At 46.3% G+C, this 26,885-nt stretch overlaps 1 protein-coding gene across 3 annotated transcripts in view; it reads right to left on the bottom strand.

Moving 5' to 3' along the window:
• SCARA5 (scavenger receptor class A member 5) overlaps window positions 1-26,885 on the bottom strand; it is a 123,311-nt gene that overhangs the window by 14,703 nt on the left and 81,723 nt on the right. For all 3 annotated transcript variants that reach the window (XM_037813382.1, XM_037813383.1, XM_037813384.1), the window contains 3 exons: window positions 18,624-18,704; window positions 15,856-15,954; window positions 14,088-14,144 (listed from right to left, as the gene is read on the bottom strand). In XM_037813382.1, coding sequence (XP_037669310.1) covers window positions 14,088-14,144; window positions 15,856-15,954; window positions 18,624-18,704 — 237 coding nt within the window. The remainder of the gene's footprint in view (window positions 1-14,087; window positions 14,145-15,855; window positions 15,955-18,623; window positions 18,705-26,885) is intronic.

A 26,885-nucleotide genomic window follows, 5' to 3' on the forward strand; every position in this document is an offset into this window, starting at 1 on the left:
CATGTTGATGTTTCCAGGCAGAGGAAAGATACACAAGCCTTAGCTTTTGAGGAAAATGAAAATATGCTTTAAAGTCCAGGATGATTCTACTTCCTGTGCACAGATTTGGGGCACTGAAGGTACGTTATCTATATTAATTGTTTATACATATCTTCATAAATATTGGTGCTTATTTTTTCAATTATTTATTTATTTATCCATCCAAATGCATTTACTGAGTCCCTATCACGTTCTAGGATTACACTGCATACTACAGATGCAAAAACAAATTAAGCTTGGTCTTTGCCTTTGAGGCACTCAAATGAACTAACATCCTAAAACAGGTAAGATCATTGAATATCAGAGCTGGCAGAGACCTCAGGGAATTATTCGTCCAAACCCCTCCTTTATAGATAAGGAAACTGAGGTTCAGAGAGATGAAGTAACCAGCTGTTACTGGGATGCCTGATCCCTCTCTTTCTAGAACACTTCCTTCCAACATGGGCCACTTTCAGTATATAGCCATAATATAGAGTTAAGCTGGTTTGAGGCTAAACCAATATGGCCAAAGACAGAGGCAGGCTGATACTCCTTAGGATCAGCGAATACTGCTTGATAGAGCTTAAGAAAAGCTCTCCATCTATAAGGGCAGTGCATACATACCCTATTTTACATATAAAATTGCCAGCTCCTTGGGAAAAGAGATAATGTCTTATTCGTCTATGATCCCTAAGTACTTAATATTACCACTGGCAGGCTGAAGGCGTTAAATAAACATTCGATGAATAGAAGGGACATGGGTAGATGGGTGGAAGGATGCATGACTTTGTTTGTGGGGACAAATGGAATTGCCATCTGAATGCCTCATGGTTCCTGTACCTCCCTGGTTTTGGTCTTAGCCTTTGGGGCCTGGCTGTTCAGAGTGGGTGCTGTTCCCACCCCCTGCTCTCAACAGCTCAGGGTGGGAGGGCAGGGATGGTGTTGCACTAGCACGTGCACCAAGCACTCACTGTGCACACAGAGACTGGGGGCAGTGACCCTGGATTGCAGCTGTTTGTACCACCCACTTGTAGATCATTCTAGACTCCTCACTGCTGATTGATCTCTAAACATTTATTGAGTTAGCCATGTGGACACTGAGGTATGTAAACCTGTCTCTAAAAGGCAATTCCAGGCTGTCCCTGCTAAGTGCCATGGGGTGGTCAGAGGCAGGCAGTGTGTGAGGGTGAAGAGAGCAGTGAGCCGGGAGAAAGGAGACCGGCAGGGGTCTAGCCAAGGCATGCTGCTAACAAGTTTTGAGTCTTGGAGGCACAAAGACACTCTGTTCCTCAATTTCTTTGCCTGTCCTATGCACTCCCTAGGGTTGTTAAGTGGATCAAATGTGATGACATAGGGGAAGGGTATTATAAACTGTGCCTTAGACAAGCTGGTCACGGTGTATGCCATGTTCACAGCCCAGGGGCATTTCCTGACACTTGGGGAAGGTCATAAACGATTGGCCTGGTTCAAAAGTTCTATCCAAACAACTATGATGATGATTAGCAGGATCACCCAGATTCTCTCAGGACTCACAACTGGAGGAACTGGGAGAGAGCTGAGCAGAAGCAGAAACAAAAAGAGAGGCAGTCACCATTAAAAAGCCATATTAACAACGACCACTAGAGTGAAGAGGTGAATCCTACTGCTGTGGCCCTAGAGCTGCACTGGATTCTCAATGAACTTCCTGTTCCAGGCTCTGTAAGGCCCATGTGTATTGTGCATCTTGTTCTTCCAATGTTTATGCAGATGTCCTCACTGTAAGCCCTCATCACTCAGAGTGACCCGGATAAGTCTCTGGTCCTTGCAACAAAAAAGCACCGACAGCTCCTATGAATCCCATACACTCATATAAGGGCTGATTAGCTACTTGCTTTGTTGCACCTTGGGTGGATTAGGGACTCTGAATGGTGATTCCCATGGGGAAACAATGCAGGAGGGTCAGAGGCCAGTTCTGGGCTCAGAAATAGGGTGTGAATTCTGCCTCCCCCACTGGCCACACATGACCACCCTACACCTAATCTCTTCTTAAAATGGGTATAGTGGTGGCAGGTGAGAATGAGGACACATATAAAGGACTTGCCACATGTAGGCACTCCATCACTGTGAGCTCCCACCCCTAGCCGGCCAGTGCTCTGCCCAGCGAGGTGTGGCTGACTCTGAGGAGTCTCCATGCTTTGCTGAGGATGGTTTGGATACCAGTGGTCTACGGAGGGTTCATATGTGTGAAAGCCTCTTTGCAAAGCAACCCTGCTGCATGGGGAGCAAGAGCCGGGGGGCTCATCCCAATAATTGGATTAATCTCCTAATTTCCTCTGCTATCCCCAGGGCTCAGTTCTTGACTCCTTAGTGTATTAGGGGAAAGGGGACAAGGGCAAGGGGCAGAAGACCGGCTCCTGCTGTCAGCAACCTCCTGCACACTAATGCAAACTGGATGCTACTCATTAAGCAAGGCAGCTCTGGAATGGCCCGGGAATGCAGCACTAGGGCTGAGGCCACTCTCGAGCTCCTAGCACAGACTTGATAAATCTTCTAGTATGCAGGGATTCTCCTCTCTAAACAAATGTTTCCCTGCTCTCTCTGCCTTGTAAATAAATCCCAGGGAAGCAGTGGGAAAAGCAGGGCCCCAGACAGAGCAGCCCGAGTCTTACCCTACATTCCTCTGGCTTTCAAACCCCGAGCCCCAGAAGTGGATGGGGTCCTGGGAGTTGGCCTTGCAGCCCCTCCGCCCCCTTCCAGCAAAGGAATCCTCCCCTCTCAGTACCACGCCTGACAGCTGCTCATCATGCCTCCGGGAATGGAAGGAAACTGGACAGTATCTCTCGAGTCTCCAATTTAGGGTTTAAAAACCAGCATCTGGTTTTATTCACCAGGGGCTGGCATTTTCCTGAGGTCTCCGGTGCTTTCTCATCTGATTATTCCTTACCTTATTTTACTCTACATGCTTTGGGTTTCGAAGATGTTAACTAGGGAGCAAGATACTGACTATCTTATTCTTCCTCTAGCATCTGGTAAAAGTACAATTAAGGGAGTGGCTTCATTGTTTGGCCCCTCAGTATTAGTGGGTTCAGGAGGACAGTTTGATGGCCAGTAGCTGCCATCTCTTGGAACTACCTGCCAGCAGGGTTTGCCTAAGCCTGGCTCAGAGCTGCTGTGAAACCCAACCATAACAAAACCGAGTTCTGGGCTCTCCCCTTGAGAGATTTCAAGTCGAGGATCAATAGTGAAGGGTACTAATAAATACTGAGTTCCTGCTACATGTCAGGCCCTCTGCAAGGTGCTTTATATGTGCCTTTTCTCATTTACTCTTCACAAAGTGTCATGAGTTAGATATTATGGCTCTCATTTTACAGAAGAGGAACTTCTGTAAAAGTTCCAGAAAAGTTCTGTAAAAGGAACTTCTGTAAAAGTTCCAGAAAAGTCAAGCAACTTGCCCAGGGTCACTCAGCTGCTACTTGGTAGAGCCAGGGAGAAAAGCAAAGGCCTTTCATTTTTCAACTGCAGAACAGTCAAGCTGAGTATTAAGACAAATATTTAATAACAGTCCTTTCCACATGTAAAGTGCTTTGCATCTATCTCACAAGAGCAACCCTTGGAGGCCACAGTAATTACCGTCCTCAGGTGTAAGGGAAAGAGCCTGAGACTTAAAGTAGTGGTTCCCAGCCCTGACTGCACATGAGTCACCTGAAGAGCTTTAAAAAATACCAGTATTGGGTCATCTGTATTTTTAAACAGTTCCCAGGTGACGCACAACTAAGGTTGAGAATCATTGCCTGATAGGAAGTTCTGGCAGCAAGCCCCAGCTACACTACCTACAAACTGCTGGACCTTGTGAGTGAGGCATGCATATACATCACCTCCTCAGAGAAGGCTTCCCTGGCTTGTAGCCCCATCATGTGCTCCCCACATACGATAGACATTATACCACATTTCCCTTTTTACATGTCTTTATTTATTCACCATTATAAGCTCTGGGAAGGCAAGAGCCATTCAGCATCTATCTCGTTCATAACTGCAACCCCATTTGCAAGGAGAGGGCCCTGGCATGTTGCAATGCTCAAAAATTGTGTTAAATGAATGAGCAAGTGAAAGAATGGGATTCACAGCCCTTTGAGGGGATCTAGGGAAAGCACTGATCACTAAATACCCCAGAACCTGCTTGACTGTGCATCAGAAGGGCCCTGAAGTCTAGGCAACTTTACTTTTAAAGAAAAAGAGATGAGAGAAAACCCAATCTAGACCTGAAACACTGCCGCTCTTTTGTTTGTTTTTCTTGCCTTCCAGTCCCTGGCCAAAGCAAAACAAGTCAAAAGAAAGGAGGTTGTGGAGAACAGAAATAAACACATGGCTCTGGGAAAATAGGCTCAGATTTTCTGCAGCTGCAGAATAGAGCCCGAGGGATAATTTGGACCATCTGCCCATTAAGGAAGTTGAACTTTCATTCTCTTGTAAAGAAAGAACTCCCCATGCCCCCAGCCGCCCGGCAGCACCAGGGCTGTGTCAGACCAACCCGCCTCCCGTGAGGCTGGGGGAAGTTGGACCCTGTCCTTCTCTTGACAGGACGCTTCTCTTTCCCCTGACATCTGTGGGAAATGTGATCCATATGGGAAGGACAGGAGCCATTCCACAAGCAAAATAAAGATGAATTTCAGTTCAGACTCTCCTGGAGGGCATCGCTTTCAAAATGTGGCCTGGCCTGTGGGTGCACTTGAGGAAATGCTATTTCCGAATGGTAATCTCTTGATACGGTACTTTAAGATCCTTCAGAGCACTTTTGTTAGATGGTCTCATTTGAGCTTTGCAGCAATCCTCTGAGGTGGGTGGTAATATCCCCATTTTGCAGGTCAAGCAGCTGAGTCTCAGACAAGGGCAGTGACTGTCTCAGGGTCACATCACTGGCCTGGAACTTCGGCCTCCAGACTCACAGCCTAGTCTCCCAAGATTAATCTTTCACTGGGGTTCATAGGGGGTGCTCGGTACTTGGCTGGGAAGAAGAAAAGCAGAAACCTCTCCCACACGTTTGCTACACCTATGCTGTTAGTCCCAGTTGTCTCCCCAACTCTACTGTATGTTCTTTGAAAACTGGGAGTTTGTCCCATCTGATTTTTCTTTCTCCAATGCCCTACCAAGATGCCTGGTTCATGGTAGGTGTTCAGTAAAAATGTGCCCCATCAAATAATACAGAGCTTTCCCTGCCCAGCCCCGAACTGGCAGCTTTCCACATTGCAGGTGGAAGATGTCACTAATGCCCAGACATTCTGCTTAGCTGGATTGGTAAGCATGTCCTGGGCAGCCCAGGTGGACACATGAGGCCTTTTCTGAGGTTTTGCTCCTGGCCGTCTCAAGTGACAGAGAAGCCAATGAGGGCTGATGTTGTTTAGGACTAAAAAGAGATGTTTAGAACCAGGGAAAGAGTCAGTGACACCAAACTCTCATTTTATCAGGCCAATAGCCCCAGTAAGCACCTTGGGAGAAGGTATTAACATTATATGGCGTCCACTTCTCTCAACGTCAGGTCCAAGGTCCAGGACTAGCGGCCTTTCCTGGGGAGGCTCTTTCATACCCTGTTCCTTTGCTCGTGCTCCCCCACTTGTTTCCTATCTCAGGTTCCAGCTCTAAACCCCTGTCTGGGATGTTCCAGCTCTAAACCCCTGTCTGGGATGCCCCCTCTCCCTGTGTTATAAAGCCCTGAAGGCAGGACCTATATCTTGAACCAGTTTTACCATTTTCTAGCTCTATGGCCTTGGGCAAACGATTTAACCTTTTGGAATAGTTCCTTCACCTTAGAGAGTTATTCTGAAGATTAAATGCATGTGAGCTCAGCAATAGTGGTGGTTCACTCTCAATAAATATTTGTTGAACTAGATAGAATCCCCAAGGATCATAGTGGGGACCCAGGCACCGTGGCAAAGTGCCTCCCCTCACACCACGGCATCCACGAGACCTCCCGAGGAAGCCCACATGCTTCACCTCCTGTTTTTCATCTTCTCTTTCTTCCATCAGAATTCTACAAACAGCTCCCTGAAGACAAGAGGCTGAAATCCAGCCACGGGGGAAGTAAGTCCAGCTAGACAAACTGGCTTCCAGTCCTCCTCAAGGGTGTTTTCCACCCTCGGCCCCTGGGGCCATGGGCAGGGGATGTGAGGGGAAGTGGAGCTGATCCAGTTCCATCAAAAAGACCATGTGGTTCACAACTGTATCCTCACTTGTAGTAGGGGGGGAGGGGGGTTCCTGGATTTAATCTGCAATGCCGTCAGCTCTTTTTACTTCCCAGCAGAAAGGAAGAGAGAGCAGGGATGAGGTAAAGAACAATTCTTAGGTTTATTTGAATTGCCTTCTAAATAAACAGCCATTGCTGGTTTTAATGTATGTCTAAACATAAAACTTTATTTGAATAAATACCCACATCAAAGACCAAAATGTCAATTCTTTAATGTTTTAGGGTCATTGTTTTTGTAAAAAGTCTGCTCACCCTCAGTCTGAGATCTGTATTACCAGAAGAGTTTTCTTGCAGGGCAAACAGGAACTCCTGCATTTTTTTTTTTTTTTCTTTTTGCCAGGGAATTTGGTATGCTAGACCTTGAGAGAGCTGCCCCACCAGGCCCCTTGGTGGGGAAGGGCGGGCCCAACATTTTGGTTAAATGTGGATAATGTGAGAAGTCAGCATATAGCAAACAACAGGTTGGCCCACCAGCTCACTATGAAAAGAATTAGGTGCTTGAAGAACAATAAAAATGATTTCCTCTACCCACAAGCATGAAATTCCCTGCTAGAGTAAAGGTTAAAAGCGGCAAACCTTCCAAAGTATCAATCACAGACCTGGCTGCTAACTCTTAACTCTTAACTACAAATTCCGGCTTGTTTATTTCTTTCCATCTAGGGCCCTTTTCAAGCTTTGGCCCTTGGTTCTTGTTTTCACTTAGCATATCCTTAGCACACAAACATTAAGAGTCCTGTTAATGACCACTTAGCCCTGCTTGTTCCTCTCTGAGAGCACCCTTCCCTAAGGGGGATAGGGTGGGGGTGGTTGGGGGGCTCAGTTTCTCCTTCCCTAAGCAGTTTTTTCTGCCTTTGGGCAGGCCAAGCTGCTGCAGTTTTTCTCTCCCTCCCTCTGGCCAGCAAGGCTGAAAGTCCCTTTTATATGGGATGAATGTCACACATGACTAATTGAGCCATGATTAATTCTCAGGCAGACCCCCATACCAACCAGGAATCCTCACTTTACCACCTGGCTTCTTAAAGGGGCCAGGCCTTTTCTTTTTCCAGGCCTTCTAAAATCTATTTGAAACCATTAAACCAAACAAAACAGAGATTAAACAGAATTAAACTCTTTTCTGCATATAACAATGTGAGAGCTCTCTTGGAAGGGATCACAAGAAAACGTTCAGGAAAAGTAACTGGATTTGTTTTTGGAAGGCTTAAGATAGGATCTTGGCAAACCAGAATTTCTGGAAGTCCAGATCTCATCCTCTGCGCTGAACAGGGGGAGAAGAGGAAATTGTGGTCTGGGAAGGCTGAGTGACCGGGCCCCAGAGCCGCACAGACAATCAGGTCAGAATAGCAACTTGGCTCTCAGTTTTGCTACACTGAGGTCAGTGCTGCTCCTGAGAATTCCAGAGACTTCGTGTGTCTTCTCAGGAAATACAGTACTTTCTAAAAGGGGAGCAGCTCCGACGCGAGAAGGAACAGCAGAGAAAACGTGGATTTGGAATGTGGACTTTTTCCACAGGCAGGTAGCGCCTGCCTACCATGCACCAGGCCTTGGCATTGGTCACTGTGTTGAGGGGCTACAGAGATGCCCGAGGCTCCACTTTTCGGGCCTTGGCCTTGTTATCCCTTAATCCTGCCTCCAGACTGGCTCTCCTCCCACCATCCTCCACGATGCTGCCCCATCCAGCAATGGCTTCCCAGTGCCCTGAAGATCGATCCAAAACTTGTGACCACGACAAGGCCCTTCGTAAGCCCTGCATACCTCACCAGCCTTAGTTTTTGTTTCTTACATCCCAAAACTTGCCATGCCAAAGGATTTGGTTTTATTCAACAATGCTGAAACACCTCTGCCTTCCACATCCACCTGTTAGACTCCATCATACTCTTCAAAACCTGGGTCAAAGACACTTCCTTTAATGGCTCCCATGACCAGAGGCACAGTTAGCCTTTGTACCTCTATGATAGTCCTCATCACACTCAACTGTAATTATGTGTGTGTGTTTTCACCTGCTAGACTGTGAGTTCCTCAACGGTAAGACCGTGCCTACTCATCTTGGGTTCTCCAGCCCTTAGCTAGGACCTGGTACATAGCAAATGCTCAATAAGTGTTTGTTAAAGACATGAATAAACCAATGCTCTCTTCCTCAAGCACTTTCCCTGCCTTTACACATCTACCTTTACTTTGACAGATGCAGGGGAGGCCAGTTCCTCCCTTCCCAAGGAGACCACTTCAGTCCACTTTGCTCCTGCCAGGCCCCATTTTCGGGTCCATGTGGTTCAGGTCTTTCCTGGTCCTGCCCTCCTTGAAGCTTGCTGTGCTCATCTTGTTCCCAACTTGACCTCATTTACCATTTCCTTGAGCTTGTTTCTTTCTTTCTGGTGTATTTCAGCCTGTTACTGAAAGGGCTGGAAGCAGTTTTTGCATCAGGACACTTTTGCTGAGTGTATTTTGTGTCCTTGTATATTTTCAGTTACTAGGCAGAAACTTAGGGGAAGAAACATTTGAAAAGCAGTTTTCCATTTCCACACATCCTTTTGTGTTTGCATCTGTAGAGCAACTATTGTATATTACAGGTATAAAGAGAATGAATGAATGAATGAATGCATAAATGGAATGAATTAACACTGCCAGATATGTGCTCGGTGCTTCTGTATTTCCATGAACCTATTTTACCCAGTTTATACAATCAGGAACGATGTGCAAAGCAAGGGGGGCAGGAAGGGCTTCTCTGGCCAATGAAGAGCCCTCCTGTGTGAAGTTTGCCCTGGTTTATTTCAGAGCAACAGAAGCAGGTAAAGGAAACCAAGGTTTGGTGAAAATAGCAGATTCTGAGACAAGGAGGAGTACTTGCTAAAAGCAACTGAGACTTGCTAAGGAAGGAATCAGCATCTTCACGCTAAACAGTGCTAGGAAGGGGCAGAGTAGTTCATGAGGACTCCAAGGTGTCAAAAGAGAAGAGGGTAGAGAAAAAAAGATAAACAAAGATGTTAGTGAACTCTGGTGACCTTGGGTAAGTTCCTTATCCTCTCTGCTCTCAGCTTCTTCATCTCTAAAATGGACATAATCAGATCTCTTAAATAATTCTCACTGTTTCATGTACAAGTTTATTAGTAGTATTATATGAGCATTTAATTTCTCTAGAAGTGTGGTTTACTTTTAAATCATGCTGCTGGGACATTAAAGTTATATAAGATATTAAGTATGTACATGTGGTTAAAGTTTATAAAGAAATATATTTGTATGTAAAATACAGTAGCTCTGCCTCTCCATGCCTGAAATAAGCCTAGCTTCTGGTGCTACATTATCCTAAACAGATAAACCTGGTACCCCTGGGACAGCCAACTTGAGCACAGGGATGAGAGGAAGGGAGTTCCTTGACTCCAAAAGACATGCATTGCATCCCTTATTCTGAAACAGTGATAGAAACATCTCAGCAGCTATAGGCAAAACTGTCTAGAAACCATCTCCTCTGAAAATTAATTCTATCTTACACTGCATGCTGGGATGCCCGCTGGGCAACCCTCCCCGAATTTACTTCTTTAAAAATTGAAGACACAAGTTGTTAAATTTTTCAAGTTTTAAATTGCCAATAATAACTATCAACAAGCATTGGCTTAGAATTTACCCCAATGCCATTCTGCATATTTTTTTCCCACATGAAACCAAATTGAGGAAAGCTTTAAAAACAATCTGAACTTACATCTTACTTTGAATTCATGCTATGGGACTTTAAACAAAACTGAATCCTTTACCCACCCTCTAGCTGCAAAAATACTATTTATTTTATCTGCAAATGGACCATAAACCAGGGTAACACAAATGCCTTTCTGTCTCGAGATGTGTATATGTAACTTTTTTTTTCCTGGCCAACCTCCCAAAGCCAAACATCTACCCGAATGTCTGATACCACCCTTGCCTGAGAAAATCTTTACCTCTCATTGAGCAGAAATCAGGAGATCTGGATTCTAGACCCAGTTTGACCACTGACTTAAGCCCATGACCCAGGGAGCTTTCTCCATCTTCCAGTCCTTGGATCCTTTACAGCGAACTGGTGGTGGGGTTGGGAGTGTGACAGCCGTTGATCTAAAACCCCATCCAACTCGAAAATCCTATGACTGCAGATCAAAACAGGAGTAAACAATTGCAAAATTTTGTCCTGAAAAAGTATTATGACTCAAAACATGGGTCACTAGAAGTATTCTCTGTGATGCACTCTTTAAAGGAAAACACCTGACTTCCCATCCTGAAAGGAGGGACATCTAGCTTTTCTCACCGGTCCCTTTAATGTAGTTACATCTCCACCTGCTGGAACTTTAGGTTTTTGCTCCCAAAGGTACACACTTAGGAGATTGTTGGGAAAGGCTCCACAGCCTCAGGCAAAAGCTAGATTACAGGAAACCTGCCCAGTTAACAGCTATTCCTCCACAGCATTCATTTTTGGAGAAGGGTAGAGCTCTGGTGCTGAAAACTCCTTCTTCCCACCCATTAAATCCCACGGTGGGGCTGCCGTTGCCCCAGGCAATGATTAAGAAACCCCCAGAAGTGGACGTTCTGTGTTCGTCAGAGTTTCCGCACTTTTCTGAAAGATGATCTGTGGTTCCCTCCTCAGAGCCTGGGTCTCAGGGATATAGTTAACGCCTTTGGGACTGGAAATCCTTGGAAACATAACCAGGAGTCTGAATTTATTTTGGCATGGGCTTGGTCAGAGGCAGTCGATGGGGTGGGGGCCGTGGGAAGGCAACCCCGGCCTGCGACAGGCAGACCTCGGCAATGAAGCACTTCAAAGTTGCTCCCTCAGCACGAGGCCCTTACACCTGTTTCTGGAGGTACCTGTAGGTGAAGCACTAGGTTTAAAGGAGCCGTGGAGAAGCAGCCCAAGCCTACTCTCCAAGACCAGGGCCTAAGCTGTCAGAGGCCTGAGTTTTCAGTTCCAATTTGACACCTTCCTAATGACTGGGGAAAGTCATTTCTCCTCTCTGGTTCCCTGAAAATGAGGAGATGGCTGGATGACCTTCTGACTCTGTTGTTCTACAATTCCTATATCTATCCTGGTTCCTTCTCATGTTGTGTAAAGCCTCCTGTCAGTGGTGCTGTCTTCACTGAGCCAGCTCACCTTCCAGTTCCACGATCATGGAGACATTTTTGTGGGTCTTGTCAGGGGGGCAGAACGGAAAAGCTTAGAGCTTTGGGCGAGGGCTGTCATCTGAGCTCTGGGCTCCAGTGAGGGTGTAACCTCCTCAGGGCAGGAAAGGAAGACTTAGTCCCCAAGGAATGGCCTTCTGGGGCTGACATCAACCTCTTGGCGTGCAATCGGCTCCAGGGCCAAGCAGATTAGGCACCCTTGCCCCACATGTCCCCACCCATTCCTGGGGGAGCCCATGCTGTTGTGGCTCTGCCTCCCACCGTCCCCCCAGGCCTCAGACATCAATTCAAGTGCAAAGCCCAGCCAGCTAAGCCCACAGAAGCAAGGTAGAGAGTGAGGAAAACATCCTTCGTGTTAACGGTGACTCTTACCAACAACCACCACCTTTCTCCAGACATCCTCTAGGCCCTCCTCCTCTCCAGTCAGCCAAGAGAATGTGCCAAAGAATCCCCGACAAGAACTTTCTGGGCAGTGTTTCTAATCTCCCTTTAAAAAGCCATCTTTCCACAGTTCCTCTGTTTCTCCTCACCCCCATCAAGATTTATTTATTTCACAGAGCTAAATGTCACCATGCTTCTTAACTTCCTTGGCAGTATCTGTCAGGAGTCAGTCAACAAGCAGAGTAGGAGAACGCAGCACCCCAAAGGCAACATTAGATCTAGATCTAGATGTATCTAGATATAGATATAGATATATAGAAATGACTTAGATCTGCCGCAGATATCAACAATATCCAGCGTCTGAGGTTTCTTTGCCTTGAAAACTCCTTGTGCTTCCTGCAGGGAAGACCTCATCCTCATCCTGGTTCCTTCTCATGTTGTGTAAAGCCTCCTGTCAGTGGTGCTGACAGGATGAGGAAGACCTCATCTGGCTGACACATTCCCAGTGAAGCCCCTGAAAGGAATCTAGAGAATGCTATGAAAACTGTAGAGAACATAAATTGCTCTGTGGATTATAACATCTCAGGTGAGGTGGGCATGGGGAGTATAGCATAGGCAAAAGCACATCCCTCGGTTTTCTTCACGTATTTCCCTCACTTTAGAGTTCACAAAGTGCTGCCACATACAGTTTTCTTATTGGATCCTTCTGATCACTGCCCCAGGGAAGGGACAGGTAGAGGAAGCAGGAGGTAAGTTAAAGTGTCACAATTGGAGGCTGAGACCTTGGGAAAGGGCCCATTTCAGGAGTCAGGGCAGGGAGAGGCCTTTCAGTTGGTCTGGGCTGTGGAGAAGGAAAGGGGCCAGCTTCTCTCATCTCCTCTGACCCATTTTACCCCCTGCCCCACTCGTGCTGCTCAGACCTACCCCTCCCTGGTCCTGAGCTAACCGGGAGGAAAGCATCCTTTTAAGGACCTACTGAAACCAAGGAAGATTACCGAGGGCAACCGCCAGTTGGGGGTCCAACTTGTGAATCTCCAGTGGCCTTTGTCCCTGAGTTTCTGCAGTGGAACCGGAACTGAGACTGGAGCTTAGATGCCCCAGAAGCAGATAACATGCTTAAGCCCTCACGCATGATGGCAGCATCTCAGAGCCCAACAAATAATGCTGGTAATTTTTTTTTTTTTTTTTTTGGAAACTTGGCTAGGAAAATCTATTCACTCTTTCCTGGCAATCTCTCCAAGATTCTCTATATTGCCCTTTGGGAAAAAGAAACTCTAGAAAAGAGTTGCATAACTAGATAAGTTGGCTTACTTTACAAATATTTTAGACAGGACCCTTGTCAGAAAGACGCCCATACTTACACTTGGTTGGTTGCCAAATAATGAGATCTCTAGTCTCCCTGCTCAATTAATGGCAAAGGAGGAAAAGAGAATGGTACAAGTCTCTTTCTGCAGGTTTTAAAACTCTTTCCCTCTACGCTTTCCCCCATGAAAATACTATGAAAAGAAATAAAGCAAAATGGAGTAACTTAGGCCAAGAGACTCAAAATGCTATGCCATACAGGGAGCCTTTATGCTACCCCCAAAACCTAAAAACTTACAAAACACCTCCCTTTTTGGGAAAACAAAACATTTCTAACCCCCCCCCCCTTTTCCTTCCTCTTTTCCCCTTTAAATACCCTCACCCAACCACCCCAGCTGGGGGCACAATTTGAACTGCTACCCAAATCTGTGTTCCCCGAATTGCAATTCTAAGAACCCAAATAAATGTCTTTTGTTGCTTTGCAGCTTAGATCGTTATTTCTCAGTCAGCAGTACCCAGTAACGTGATGCATGTTAACAACTCAAGTAACCGAATTTTAGCATGCATCTCCAATGGTTTTAGGAAGTATATCTGAATTGGGCATTATGAAGAAGAATAATTAACACTTACCAAGTACTAACCAAGTACCCAAGCTCTGTAATAGGCACTTTACATGGATTTAAATATCACAGTGACCCTGTGAGGTAGGAATTCTTATTATACCCATTTTATAGATGAAAAAACTGACACACACAAGATATGGCTAGGTAGGGGGACACCCAGGAGGGAGCCCAGGCGTCTGCCTCCAGACCCATCCATGCAACCACCTCTGGAAACATCGCCCAGGCTCCTGGAGTCTACCAGTGTCCCCTACTGGACACACAGAGACATGAAGTAGGTGGGAGGGCTCTCAGGACACTTGAGCCCTGGCCCACAGCCCCTACAGCCTCAGGGACCCCAGTCTTCCGGGGCTGCTTGAGTAACAGCTACACCTGTGCTGACTCAGTACACAGTGATGGCAACAGAATTCCCTCACCAGCATCCCCCGCTCTCTCTCCTTTGTCTCCTTTCTCTCCTTTTGGGCCTCGGTCACCTGAAAGAGAGTTGGAAAACTGGCATTAAAGATGGAAACAAATCCTATTTATGAATCAAATGTTATCTGTAAGACATCTATTAACCCAAGCCCAGAGAAAAGCCCAGGCAGGAGCTAGCAGCCACTGGAGGGCAGGGCCTGGCTGGGAGGATAAAGGCACAGCCAATTGTGCTGCCAGCGCTGGTCCCTGGGGGAGAAGCAGGGGGCCCAGAGAGGAGAGTTTAATTCCCTCCTAACTAAAACCTTGAAGAGCAGCACCTACCAGCACAGACTAAAAGAGCATGTGGTATTCAGCCAGGAGAAGAAAAAAGCAAAGATATTCCTATAAAATAGTCAAGGTTTTACAAGTCCATATCCAAGTTTGCACTAATAAGCAAGGGTGGGAGCAGGGGGGTGGGAAACCAAGGACTCCATTTACATAGGGTGAGAGACAGTTTATATGTCAGGCAGATCTTCCCATGTTGGAGGCTATAAAACAAGGAGAGTTTCCCAGGGAATTGTGGAATTTCTTTCCCAGGAGATGGTTAAAAGAACAAAGCTCTTTTCCTGGCTAGTAACTCAGTTTACAAAGAGGTAGAAGGTCCTGACACCACTTAATGGAAATTAAAATGATCAGGGAATTTTATTCCAAGAACCTCCAGAAAGGTAACTGCAAACCAAAAGCCCATGGCTCATTGTCAAGTGAAAGGCAAGTTAGCAAGTAACAGCGGAGACTAGTGTGATCAAGTCTTGAAAAAAACAAAGGCAACTATGTATGTATATAGGTATATATGTATATGCTTAGAAAAAGATCTTGCAGAATACACTCCAAAGTGTTTACAATGGTTATTCAAAAGAGTGAGAGCTGAGGGGAATGAGGGGAGGGGTTTCTTGCTTTTTACCTAACATGCTCTATATTGTTCAATTTTTTTCCCAATAAACATATACTGCTTTTATAATGTTTTAAAATCATAAAAGAAGGGAAAACCTCAGCCTGTTTAATCACTAACCAGAATGTAGAATACAATTTGCTATTGTCCAAGATTAAAAGACTAACTTAGATTTGCAGCTGGAATGATTAACAATCATTTTTAATTAGTTTTCATCTTAACAAGTAAGGAGGGGGAGCCCAGTGAAAGCTTCAGATTCCACTGTTTCGGAAATGATAGTAGGAAGTCTGGACACTCTTAAAAGGAGTATGAAAAGAGAAGGATTGACTATGAATTTGGTTCCCCTACAAAATGAAAAAGGGGACTAAAGATAAGTAAGTGATATGTCAATGAGAAGAAAAATATCAGAAGAAACATTGTTGGCAATATAAACTTGAGGACTGAAGTTCAAAATATCTTGGGTGGGGTGGGGAGTGGGGAAAATACTATAGAATGTTAAGAATATGGCACTACTGGAGAGAAGGTGGGCTGTACTGGGTCTGCAGCTGGGAGATTTGTCAAGTACTTTGAGAGTACTTGAGAGTTTACAAAGCATACATATGTAATTTAATCCTCATGATAGCCCTATGAAATATGGTAAGGATCATAAGCATTTCTTGTTTTAAGATAAAGAATCTGGTGCTTAAAGAGGTTAAGTGACTTGCCCAAGGTCACTCAGCTGGTCATGGCAGAGTCAGAATTAGAACCCAGGTCCAGCCCACTCCACTGCTCCGGCTCCTGCTGCTTCCCAGGGGACTACCCGTGAGCAAGGCTCTGCCGGTCCCCCTGAGCTTCGTTATTACCTTTGAACCCGCGCATGCCCATTGGTCCTGTGGCTCCCAGTTTCCCATCATCGCCCTTCAGGCCAGGCAGTCCTGGGGTGCCTCTCTCCCCTGGCAGACCTGGGGAGAAAAGAGACAAATGATGGAACCACAGACTCAGAACTGGAAGGGCCCTTAGAGGCCACTGATTGGTTCAACAATCAACCTCAACCATAATCTCTGCTTCTGATCCTTCTGTAAGCCAAGTTGAAGATGCTGTGACAGTAGTGTCCAAAAGGTCAGCTCAAACCTTTACCAGCAGCACTTTTTATCCAGTTAGGCTCAGATCTGTCTCCCTGAAAGGTCCAGCTCTGTTGTGAGTGATGGAGATAGTGCCAAGCCCGTTTTGGACATATCCCTTCACTGGTAGCTACATTGGAGATTTTGACTTAACAAACAGTTTTTGAGCATTTTCTACATGCCAAGATGCTGTACTGGATGCTTTTCTTAAACTATCTCATCTAATCCTGGCAACAAAGTTTTAGGTGAATATTATCTCATGTGGGCCACCTTACAGATGAAGTAACTGAGACCCAGAGAGGTTAAGTAAGCTGCCCAAGGTCACACAGCAAAGAGTGTTGGAGGTAGGAGCTGAGCCCTAGAAGCTCAGGGTTGGTCTGTTTCAACTCATGCTGAATGCAAAGGGTTTACTGGTACTTAGCAAGTGGTAGTGGTGTCATTTGGGAGTAGGAAGTAGACGTAAATAGTTCCCATTGCTATTTAAGAAAAAAATCAAAAAAGGTTTCTTGCATTCATTTCTTTCTCGTAAAAACAGGGAGGTTAAGCAAAGGGGACTGGAGACGGAGGAGGAGTGAGGGAGTTAGCAAGGTCAGTGAAGGGAATGGATGGCCTGCTGCCGGCTCTGGCCCCAGGGCTCTAGCCACGAGGCCTCCTGGCCACCGGCCTGCATTTCACCACCTCATTGCATCACTGGAGAGCCAGAATCAACAAAGGGATTCACCGAGTGAGGGCTCCGGGCCTCCAAGAGACCTGGCCTAAGCCCACAGTTATCTCTGCAAAGCAGAATACCCTTAAGTGATTGTTCCTCTCTGCCTAGAATGTTAGTTGGTTTTCTTTGGGCTTTTTCTGTGACATGAAGAAAGACTGCCTATTAGTAATCACTCCTCCAAAGCTAAACTCAAATGGCTGGAAGAGAACAGGGTGGCCCCAAGAGGGTGGGAGGACCCCAGAGAAGGGCTGATTGAATTTCCTTTTTTATTAACACAGATGTATCTGTTCCCAGAGTCCAAAGGCCCTGTGGCCACAGGACTCTAAATCTAATGCAGGCTCTGCCCATGGCTCCCAGTTCCTACAATTCATTGAGTCAGAAAGAGGGGTTCCAGGGGCTTGTGAGCCACTGGGCATCCCCAATACCGAGTTTAGGGAGCTGCCCTGAGAGGGGGAGGCTAGGAGTGGAGGTCAGACTGCTGCTTTCCCTCCGCCAGCCTCTGCCTCCTCTTCTATGTTTGCAGCTCCTTGGAAATTAATGAAGGGGATGCTTTGGAGGTATAATTACTAAAATAAATAACCAACCACCTGTCCCCCCATTAACTCTTCCTCTCCTTCCATCATTTAAAACCCTCTGTAATCCCTTAGAAAAATATTGCTAATAGTAGAAGCTCTAGAATGGATGGACTGGAATGAGAAGTTTTGTAAAGTGACTGAACATGGACTCCTGAGACAAGGAGTTTAAGAGAAGATACTCTTTCCAAAAGGCCAAAAATTTCCCCACCAAACCCTGTCTGTAGCAGGATGGGAAATGGGGGAGGTGTAGTTAATGAATACCCCATCCCCTACTAATGGTTAATTTCATATGTCAACTTTGCTAGGTTATGTTGCTCAGTTGTTTGGTCAAGCAAGCTCCTGCCCTCTTGTTATTTGAGGGTACTTGGTAGAGGGGATTTACATCTATAATCAGTTGATTGCATCTACCATCAACAAAGGAGGTTGCCTTCAGCAATGTGGGGTATCTCCTCATCTAATCAGTTGGGGGTCTTACAAGCCAGAAATGAGTGTTTCAGAAATAAGAAAATGATATTCTGCTTCAACTTCAGCATTGGTTCTTCCTGGAATTTCCAGCCAGCCAGATTCCCCTGGGGAATTTGGACTAAAGACTTCAGCATCATCTTTATTTGTTTCCAACTTGCAGCCTGCCCTAATGAGTTCAGACTTGCCAACCCCCACAGCTGTGTGAGCCAATTTCTTATAATAAATCTCTTTACACACATACATACACACACACACACACACACACACACACACACATCCTGCTGGCTCTGTTTCTCTGGAGAACCCTGACTAATACAGATAGATGTCCATGACCCCATCATAAATCTGGGGAGGTTCAGGAGTAGTGGAGGGGCTGTCAGGTGCCTGGTGATTTGGGAAATATCGACAGGGGCAAAACATACTTGAGGGATTGATCTGGACTACAGAACTCCTCCAACTCCTTCGGAAGGTTCTGGTCACAAAGACCCTGCCCCTGGGGTAGGAAGTGGCTTTAAGGAGCGGTGGGCCTCTCATGCACCCTTTTTCTTCAGATCCTTGCATTTTCTATGAAAAGGTATTTGCTCCGTCCTCTTCTTACACCAACAACCTATTAGCATCTTAGAACAGGGAATTCTAAATTGTGTTAAGTGCTCTCCCAAGGAGACCCATCATTTACCATGAAAAAGTAGAGGGTCAGTGATAGATTTGGGGCTCATCACATTCCTGGTATATCCTGGTCTCTTCCAAGGGATTCCCATTACCTCGAAGTCCAGGTAATCCAGGAATTCCAGGCTCGCCTTCCTTTCCTTCATCCCCCTGATCACCTTTGGGTCCCGGTGGTCCTGGAAGGGTTACAAACAGCACCCAGGTTAGAAGTCTGCCTTCTGGAACAGGAGGTCTGCAGAGGAAACAAAAACTCCTCTCTAAAGAGGAAATCCATAAGCTGCCACCTATGCCAGCCTTGGGGAGATCAAGGAAGGTTTCCTAGAAGTAACATCCAAGTTGAAATGTCAAGGATGAACAGGAGGTAGCCAAGTAGAGGGAGAGGTAGGAAGTAAAAGGGAGAATTCCAGGCAGAGGGAAAGTCCCGATATGGCTTGACGGTAAGGAAGAGCTGTGGAGGACATGACAGGACAAGAAGCAAGGGGTCCATTGGAGGAGGAAGTGGAGCATCCCAGAGGCCAGGCCTAAGTGTTGTGCCTTGCTCTGAGGCCACCAGACACCACAGAAAGGGTCTGGGTGAAGAGCAGGATGAGATCTGCACATGAGAAGGAAGGCTCTGGCTGCAAGGTGGGGAATGGATTGGAATAGGAGGGAGGCAGGAAAACCAAGGAGGGGCTCCAACCCAGGTGAGAGATGATGAGGCTTTGAATTAGGGAAGTATGGTCAGAAGGGAAGTAAGTGACACGTTCTTGGCTAATCGTGGGTGAAGGAGAGGGAGGAGGCCAGGATAACGTTCTCTTTGCTGGCTGGAGCACCTGAATGCTTCCTATTTGCTCCTGAGTGGGGCTTCCTTCTGTGGCATATGTCATTTATTTGGTCCCCACAACAACCCTGGGTGTTGAAGTGGCTTGTTTGAGGTCACAGCCAGCTAGTGAGTGAAGGACCCATGATTTCAATCAGGTGTGTCTGGCCCGCGTCCACTCTGCTGCACCCACGGAGGTGGACATCTCCCTGTTCCCAGAACACTGTACCTTCCTGTCACCATGCCACTGTGCCTGCTAGTCCCAGGCTGGGGTGCCAGGGAGCTTGCTTGCCCATCAACCTCTTACCACTGCCTGCCCCCCATGGCCTGCTCATCGCCACCCTCCTGGTGAAACCATCTCTGACCAATTATTCCCATTGAAAGTGTGTGCAACCTGCTTGAACCCAGGTACTTTGTACCATTTGACATTTATCTCATACTGCCTTGTCCTACAGGTGCATGTGTACTCTCTTTCTTAACAAAATTGTCAGCTCCCTGAAACAAGGACTACATCTTTATATCCTGGTGTCTGCTGTAAAGAACCAGACTCCAAGTTCTTGACTCTTGATTCCAAGCTGCTTTGTGAGAGAAAAAGGAACAAGAAGAATGCCCAGACTGTACCCTCACAGCACAGCAATAGTGTCTTGCACAATAAATATTTGATAAATGAATGACTCTGAGATCAGAGGCTTTTAATACATACAAAACAACCATGCAGCCAAGATCAAGATGTACTGATACATTCTGAGAGTTGGCACTGTCCTCAAACCCTAACCAATGTTGATAGCTGTTTAATAATTCCATGGCACATGCATGGGGGAAAAGTCATCAACAATTTTAAAATTCACAAATTATATAAATCATTTAAGGAGGACTCTGTTCTACAGCCATCTTTCTCTTTTCTGCAAAGAAAAGCAAAGGAAGACTGGCCACATTTACTCCAGTTTTCTGATGAGAGAACTGAGATACAGAACTTGAACTCAACATAGGGTACATAAATAAATAAATGAGCTTCAGAGCTTCCATTCCTGCAATTGGCCCACCAGGTCGAGGCTGCAGAAAAGATAACTGAGAAAGGGCCTGCATGGCTGCATTCCAGTGAGCTCGGCTGCTAGACTAGGCCTCCCCGTTGGTACTCCCTACCCCTTACTCACTCATCTCTGCCCCTCATCTGGACCTCCCTGTCTGGTGCCCAGTAATCCAGGCACTGAGCTGGTCACAGATACAATGTATCTCTCTTCCCTCTGATGTGGGTGTGACTCCATGTATGGATTTTCCCAGAAGTAACTCACCAAGTAGAAATGACTCTCATGGTGGGCATCAGGGTGGCAAAGATAACATGGGGGGTGGAGGTTGAGTATAGATACGGAGCATCTTGGTTCAGGCCCTGGTTCTATAAAAGTGGACAAAATTTCCTTTCTCATGCAGTTATAATGAGGAGCAAATGAGTTAAGTGATATAATAGATATACAAAGGCTTTGAGGCCTTTGAGTGGTAAGGCGATCACTGAGCCATCAGTAGCCCACTTTTCATAAAGTTTCATCAGAACTATCATAAGATTACTGGTTATGTTCTTCTAAGGTGCATCTGACAGTATTTTGCCAAGCATGTAATGCTCATCCAGGGAAAGGCAGATCTAAAAATCATTCTACATATCGATACACTCTAAAAACACAAATATGTGGTTTGTGAGGGTCTCTACTGGAGATTAAATGGAGAGCAGCTGGAGTGGGCAGGAAAGATGGATGCTGATCTCCAAGCCTGAGTCACATCCTTAAGCAGTACCAGCCCAGCAGATTCAGAAGAGCCTAAAATTTCGGCCACTCTGAGACTCACGGGGCCCAGCTGACTGGTGCTTGAGGTCGAAGTGCTCCTTAAAATCGTTGCTGCCCATGGGAAATGCACTCTTGGGATCTGACTTTTCATAATGTGTATCAGCACTATCATTTTTGCAGAAATCCAGGCTCAGTCCATCTTTGACTCCTTCCTTTCCTTCGACACCCCCCACCCCCACCCCCACGACACACACAGACAAACCCTGTTATTTATGGGGGGTTATCTGCAGTCCCCTTAGCAGGCCTCTACCTCTTTCCTCACTGCTGCCATCCTCATTGGTGGCCTTATTATCTTGCTCCAGCCTTTCTAAAGACTTCCTTGTCTCTGGTCTCTCTCCTCAGTCCACTCTGCATCTTGCTGTCCAGTTAATCTCTCCAAAACATCCAAACAAACCAATGAACTCAGAGCCTCCGAAGGCCCCTCGCTGCACAATGGGCCGCTGCCCCTGCTCTGTAGGACATCCCTGCAGCTTGTTCACAATCTGACCCCTTCTTCTTCAAACTCATTGAATCATGTTTCTTAACATAAATTTTCCTCCACTGCAGCAAGCGTGTTCTCTTCATGGTGTCCCCAGACATCAGCTAAATCCTTGCCTCTCTCTGAGCTCAGTCTAAACCCCCCTCAGCCCTGAAGCTCGCCTTCAGGCCCACATGTCTCATCTCACAGGGCACCGCCGACAGAGCCCCAGATCCAGGCACTGCAGGAAGACATGCCCCGTCCCCTCGTTGGGCGCCTCCCTGATCCTGGTCTGCCAGCCTCTGCCTGCTTGCCGGGCACTGCCTCCCACTGGGACAGTGAACGCTGGGAGGACAGGCCTGTCTGCAGGGCCAGAGTCTCACTCCTTGTGGTTGTGGAGCTCATGCCTCACCAGCACCTGTCACAGGGGGGAGTAAAATAGTGACTCAGGGCAGGGGTGGAAGCTGTTGTGCTATCAGCTGTGGTACCCAGTGGGGCCCAGATAAGCTTTTTGACTTTTCGACTTTTCCACTGTCTCCCTTCTCATCCTGTCCACTGCTTGAGCAGGTCAGAGCATGGGGTGGGCTGGAACAAGGAGGGGCAGGGCCATGAAAACAGCCTCTGAGCCCCCTCCACCACAGCTCCCCGGCCACTGGGCCAGCTTCTCCTTCCTGATCTGCCTCCTCCCGAGGGCCTGCATTCCCTTCTCAGAGCCCTGCTGGAGACCACCCACCAACCAGTCTTGCTCACTCCCCACCCACAGCCCCCAGTGCAGTTTTGCCCTCACCCGGGCTGCCCGGGGCAGTCCAGCTGGAAACATCTTCTGAACAGAGCCAAGGATGTGTGACTGAGCATTTGGGAGAAACACCAGGGTTTTTCTGGGGACCAGCCAGCAGGGAGGGAAAAAGCAATTGCTTTCTCCCTTCCCAGGATCCTGGAGCAAGTGATGGGGTGGGGGAATTGGCATGTGCTGGAATCAGGGGCATGACCGGCCAAGAACAAATTATCATGACAGCTGATGAACCAGGCCTGAGGCCCCAGAACAGTGATCAAAATTTTAATGTAAACACCATCCCTAGCTAATCCCAGGGCAGCTGACAGGGGTCGAGTCCCTCAATTAATCGCCCCAAAGCAGACTCTCTGCTTCCATTTCACTGATGTCACTGGGGCATTGAACTCTCAGTCTCCAGGACCCTGACCGTTTTGAGAGCTCTCTCACTTTCACCCCTCAAGGTATTCTCTCCACAACACTGAGAATGATTGGCAGCCCCATTTCTCAGCTGAGGAGACTCTTCTCCAAAAGCCTGTAGTGACTTCCCCCTGCTGTGGCATGCTAGATTGACTAATGTTCTTTAATCTTAATCCACGTCTCTGTGGATGTGAACCCATTTGTCAATATACCCTTTGAAAGTTTACTATTGGTTAGAGTGTGGCCCAGCTGAATCAGGGTGGGTCTTAATCTGTATTATTGGAGTCCTTTATGAGCAGAAGCAATTTGGAAGCAGTGAGCCAGAGAAAACCACAAAAGAGGAAACCAAGGACATCACCGTGTGGTGGAGGACTGCCATCACCAGAACGTTACCAACCCCAGGGGAAAGCACAGCCTTGCTGACATCTTTATTTTGGACTTTTTAGCCTCTAAAGCCATGAGCCAATAAAAAACCTGTACCGGTTTGTACATATTATGTCCCCCAGAAAAAGCCACGTTCTTTGACGCAATCTTGTGGGGGCAGACATATTAGTGGGGATTAAGTTGGAAGGTTTGGATTAGGGTGTTTCCATGGAGATGTGACCCACCCAGCTGTGGGTGATAACTCTGGTTGGATAATTTCTGTGGAGGTGTGGCCCCACCCTCAGCATGGGCCTTGATGAGTTTACTGGAGCACTATATACACTCAGACAGTAGGAGTGAGCTTGCTACAGCCAAGACGAACACTTTGAAGACTGCACAGAAGCTGAGAGAGTAGCTGCAGAAGAGAGACAGTTTAAAGATGGCCGTTGAAAGCAGACTCTTGCTCCGGAGAAGCTAAGAGAGGATAAACACCCCAAGAGCAACTGAAAGTGACATTTTTGAGGAACTGCAGCCTAGAGAGGAACATCCTGGGAGAAAGTCATTTTGAAACCAGAACTTTGGAACAGATGCCAACCATGTACCTTCCCAGGTAACAGGTTTTTCGGACACTATTGGCCATCCTCCAGTGAAGGTACCCGATTGCTGATGTGTTACCTTGGACACTTTATGGCCTTAAGACTGTAACTTTGTAACCAAATAAACCCCCTTTATAAAAGCCAATCCATTTCTGGTATTTTGCATCCCAGCAGCATTAGCAAACTAGAACAATACCCATTGTGCAGTATTTGTCATAGAAGCCTGGCAGACTAAGATACACAGTTTCCTGCTTCCAAGACCAGTGTGCTTTCCTCTGGGCCTCAAAGGGCAAAGGGTGGCAGGCAGGGCTGGGGTGCTACTGTTAATTTTCACAACATGATCTCCACTTCCTTCCCAGCAGAGAAGCGGATATGGAAGGTGAAATTTCAGAGCACGATACAACCCACCCAGGGGATCTTTGCTCATTTGAGCTTCTACAGTTCTTAGTAGAAACATTATTTGACATGCCACTCCATTCACAGAGATGCTCAAAAACCTTTAATGGGCCCCTCTTAACCAGAGGCTAAAGTCCAGACTTTTGAGCCTGGAATCCAAGGCCCCACTCTATTACTCCATCCCTTTATAAATATTTGTGGAACTGGACTCTCTCTCTACTCTCCTACATGCTTTTTTTTTTTTTAAACAATGCAGCCCACAGATAAGTTTGGTTTGAAAACTTCTTTTTATGCATTAAGAGATATATTTTCTAGTTTCAGCTGTGCCACTCACTAGACATTTGTCTTAGGAAAGTCATTTCTCCTCTTTGAGCCTCCAAGTCCTCAGCTGCAAAACAAGAAAACTGGACTCGTTGATTTCAGAAATCTGTTACTGCTCTACAATTCTGATTCTATACCACTTTCATTCTTGCAAACAGAACCATCAGAATATGGCTGGAGAGTCCTGCCTACAAGCCTTCCCCCTCCTGGTACACCTCCTTTCTCTGATTATCTTTCAAAGCCACCCAATTGATGCTGAAAACAGAAAATACCTCTGTGGATGTATACAAAAGACTCACTGGAGACAAAACTTATAGAAAACAAAGTGAGAGAATGAAAAACATTTTCGGATCAAACTCAAGAATAATATAAATAAGCTTGTATTTGAAAAACATACATAGTTGAGTATTTGTAGATTCTGAGCCAGGGAAGGGCAAAGGGTATGAGTGTGTGTGTGTGTGTGTGTGTGTGTGTGTTTAAAGACCTTAAAAGAGGAATTGGACAAAGCTAAGGCAGAAAGTTGTTTCCAAAGAGCGGTATGCAAATGCATGGAAGCTTATCTGGTAAAACACCAATTCTCCAAAAGCCAGGGTAGAATTTTGTCTCAAATGGTAATTACATTCAGGTATGTTAAACAGAAGACTCTTTAATAATACCAATCAGTACCTGGCAACTGAGAGAGAGGGAGGTGGGAAAGGGAGAGCCCAGATGCAGTGGTGATTCTGGGAGCCAGAGGGGCTGAGTGGTGGTCAACTGCAAAGCCAGGAGCTCGTCCAGACACCAACCCTTGAAGACTGGAAGGGAGGCAAGACTGAGGTGAAACTTTCAGTTCAAGGGAACTAAGTGAGAAACTTAGTTTAAGAAGCAAAGAAGGATTACTTGGAAGATTCCACTGGCAAATTAGTGACCCAGAGCGGTTTCAGTCAAAGCTAAGAAGAGTGGACTTAGAAATTAAAGAACCAGGTGTAAAAAGTTCAGTGAGGCCCAGGAGGACACGCTAGCAGAAAGCACGGTGATACGCAACAAACTCATCTTGTGATGTCTGTTGACTGGAAGATGGAGGAAAGGGAGAAAGCCTGGGAGGGACTGACTCCAAATACAGAAGTAGAGTCCAAGGGACCCTGCTCTCTTCTCTCTTCGTCCCTTGCTTATAGCTGGTCCCTCTCAGCCCTGGGAAGCAGGATGGTCAGTGACAAGAACATGGGCATCTGAGCCAGACAGTACCCCTTTTGGATCTTGGCTCAGCCACTTGCCAACCACATTAGAAACAGTGAGAGAAGTTACTAAATCTTTTGTGCTTCAGGCTTCTCATCTATAAAATGGGGCCAATAACATCTTTAATGTTGTCTTTAATGTCTATTTAGAGGATTAATGTTGACAACATGTCTGGCTCATAGTATGTCATAATTCAGTGTAGCTGCTATTAATAAGTACCTAAACTTACCACTGTGGGTGGGAAAGATGGGGAAAGGTGAGATCCCACGGGCATGGATTTGAAGAATAAATTCTACCTCCTACTTTCCTTTGATTTCCCAGAAAACCCAAAGTAACCCAGGACAAGAAAACCAGGCTGACTTGGGGAAGACTTTGATTGCCCAATTTTAAGATTTAAACAGTTGTTCAATAAACATTCGTTGAGTCCCAGTTATGTGTATTGCACTATTAGGAGCTGAGAGACACAGTGACAAACAGATTCAGGGTAGACTGGTATAGTGGAATGAGCACTGGGCTTTGAAAGTAAAAGTCCTGGTTTGGTCACTGAACTGCACACTTAAAAGAGGTAAATTTTATGGAATGTAAATTACACCTCAAAAAATGCAGTTAAAAAAACAAACCCCATAGCTGGGCTGGATCATTACCAGTTGTGTGCCCTTGAGTAAGCCAAGAAATCTCTCTGAGTTTGTTGTTTTCCTGCAGGACTCCTACCCCTCGCTCAATAATAAAACGTGCCTTAAGCCAACCACACAGGTTGTCATGAGGACCCCATTTAACACAAAATACGAAAGCTCTCTGTAAACTACAAAGTACCATACAAATGGAAGATCCATCATTACTACTGTTGACCCTGAGAATGTAGAAGCTCAGAGAATGTAGAAGCTCAGAGGAAGGAGACCATGGTGAGCTAGAGAAGTCGGGGGGAGCTCTTGCAGGGGGTGGGTTTGACTTAGGTCTTGAAGGATCAGTGGGATTTGGATAGGTGATAAAGAAGGGGAAGGAGGGCATTCCAGCTAGGAGGAGCAGCTTGAGTAAATGCATGGCAGTGGGAGTGGCATGATGTGATTTTGGGGCAGTGAGAAGATATATCCCACAGGACCCAATGGTTCATATAGGGTGGGGGTTACAAACTGGCCAGGTATGGATCATATATGGGTCCATAGATGTGTTTTGTTTGGTCCGCAGT

The sequence above is a fragment of the Choloepus didactylus genome, chromosome 20 (genome assembly GCF_015220235.1).
Source record: "Choloepus didactylus isolate mChoDid1 chromosome 20, mChoDid1.pri, whole genome shotgun sequence".
Classification (NCBI taxonomy): Eukaryota; Metazoa; Chordata; class Mammalia; order Pilosa; family Megalonychidae; genus Choloepus; species Choloepus didactylus.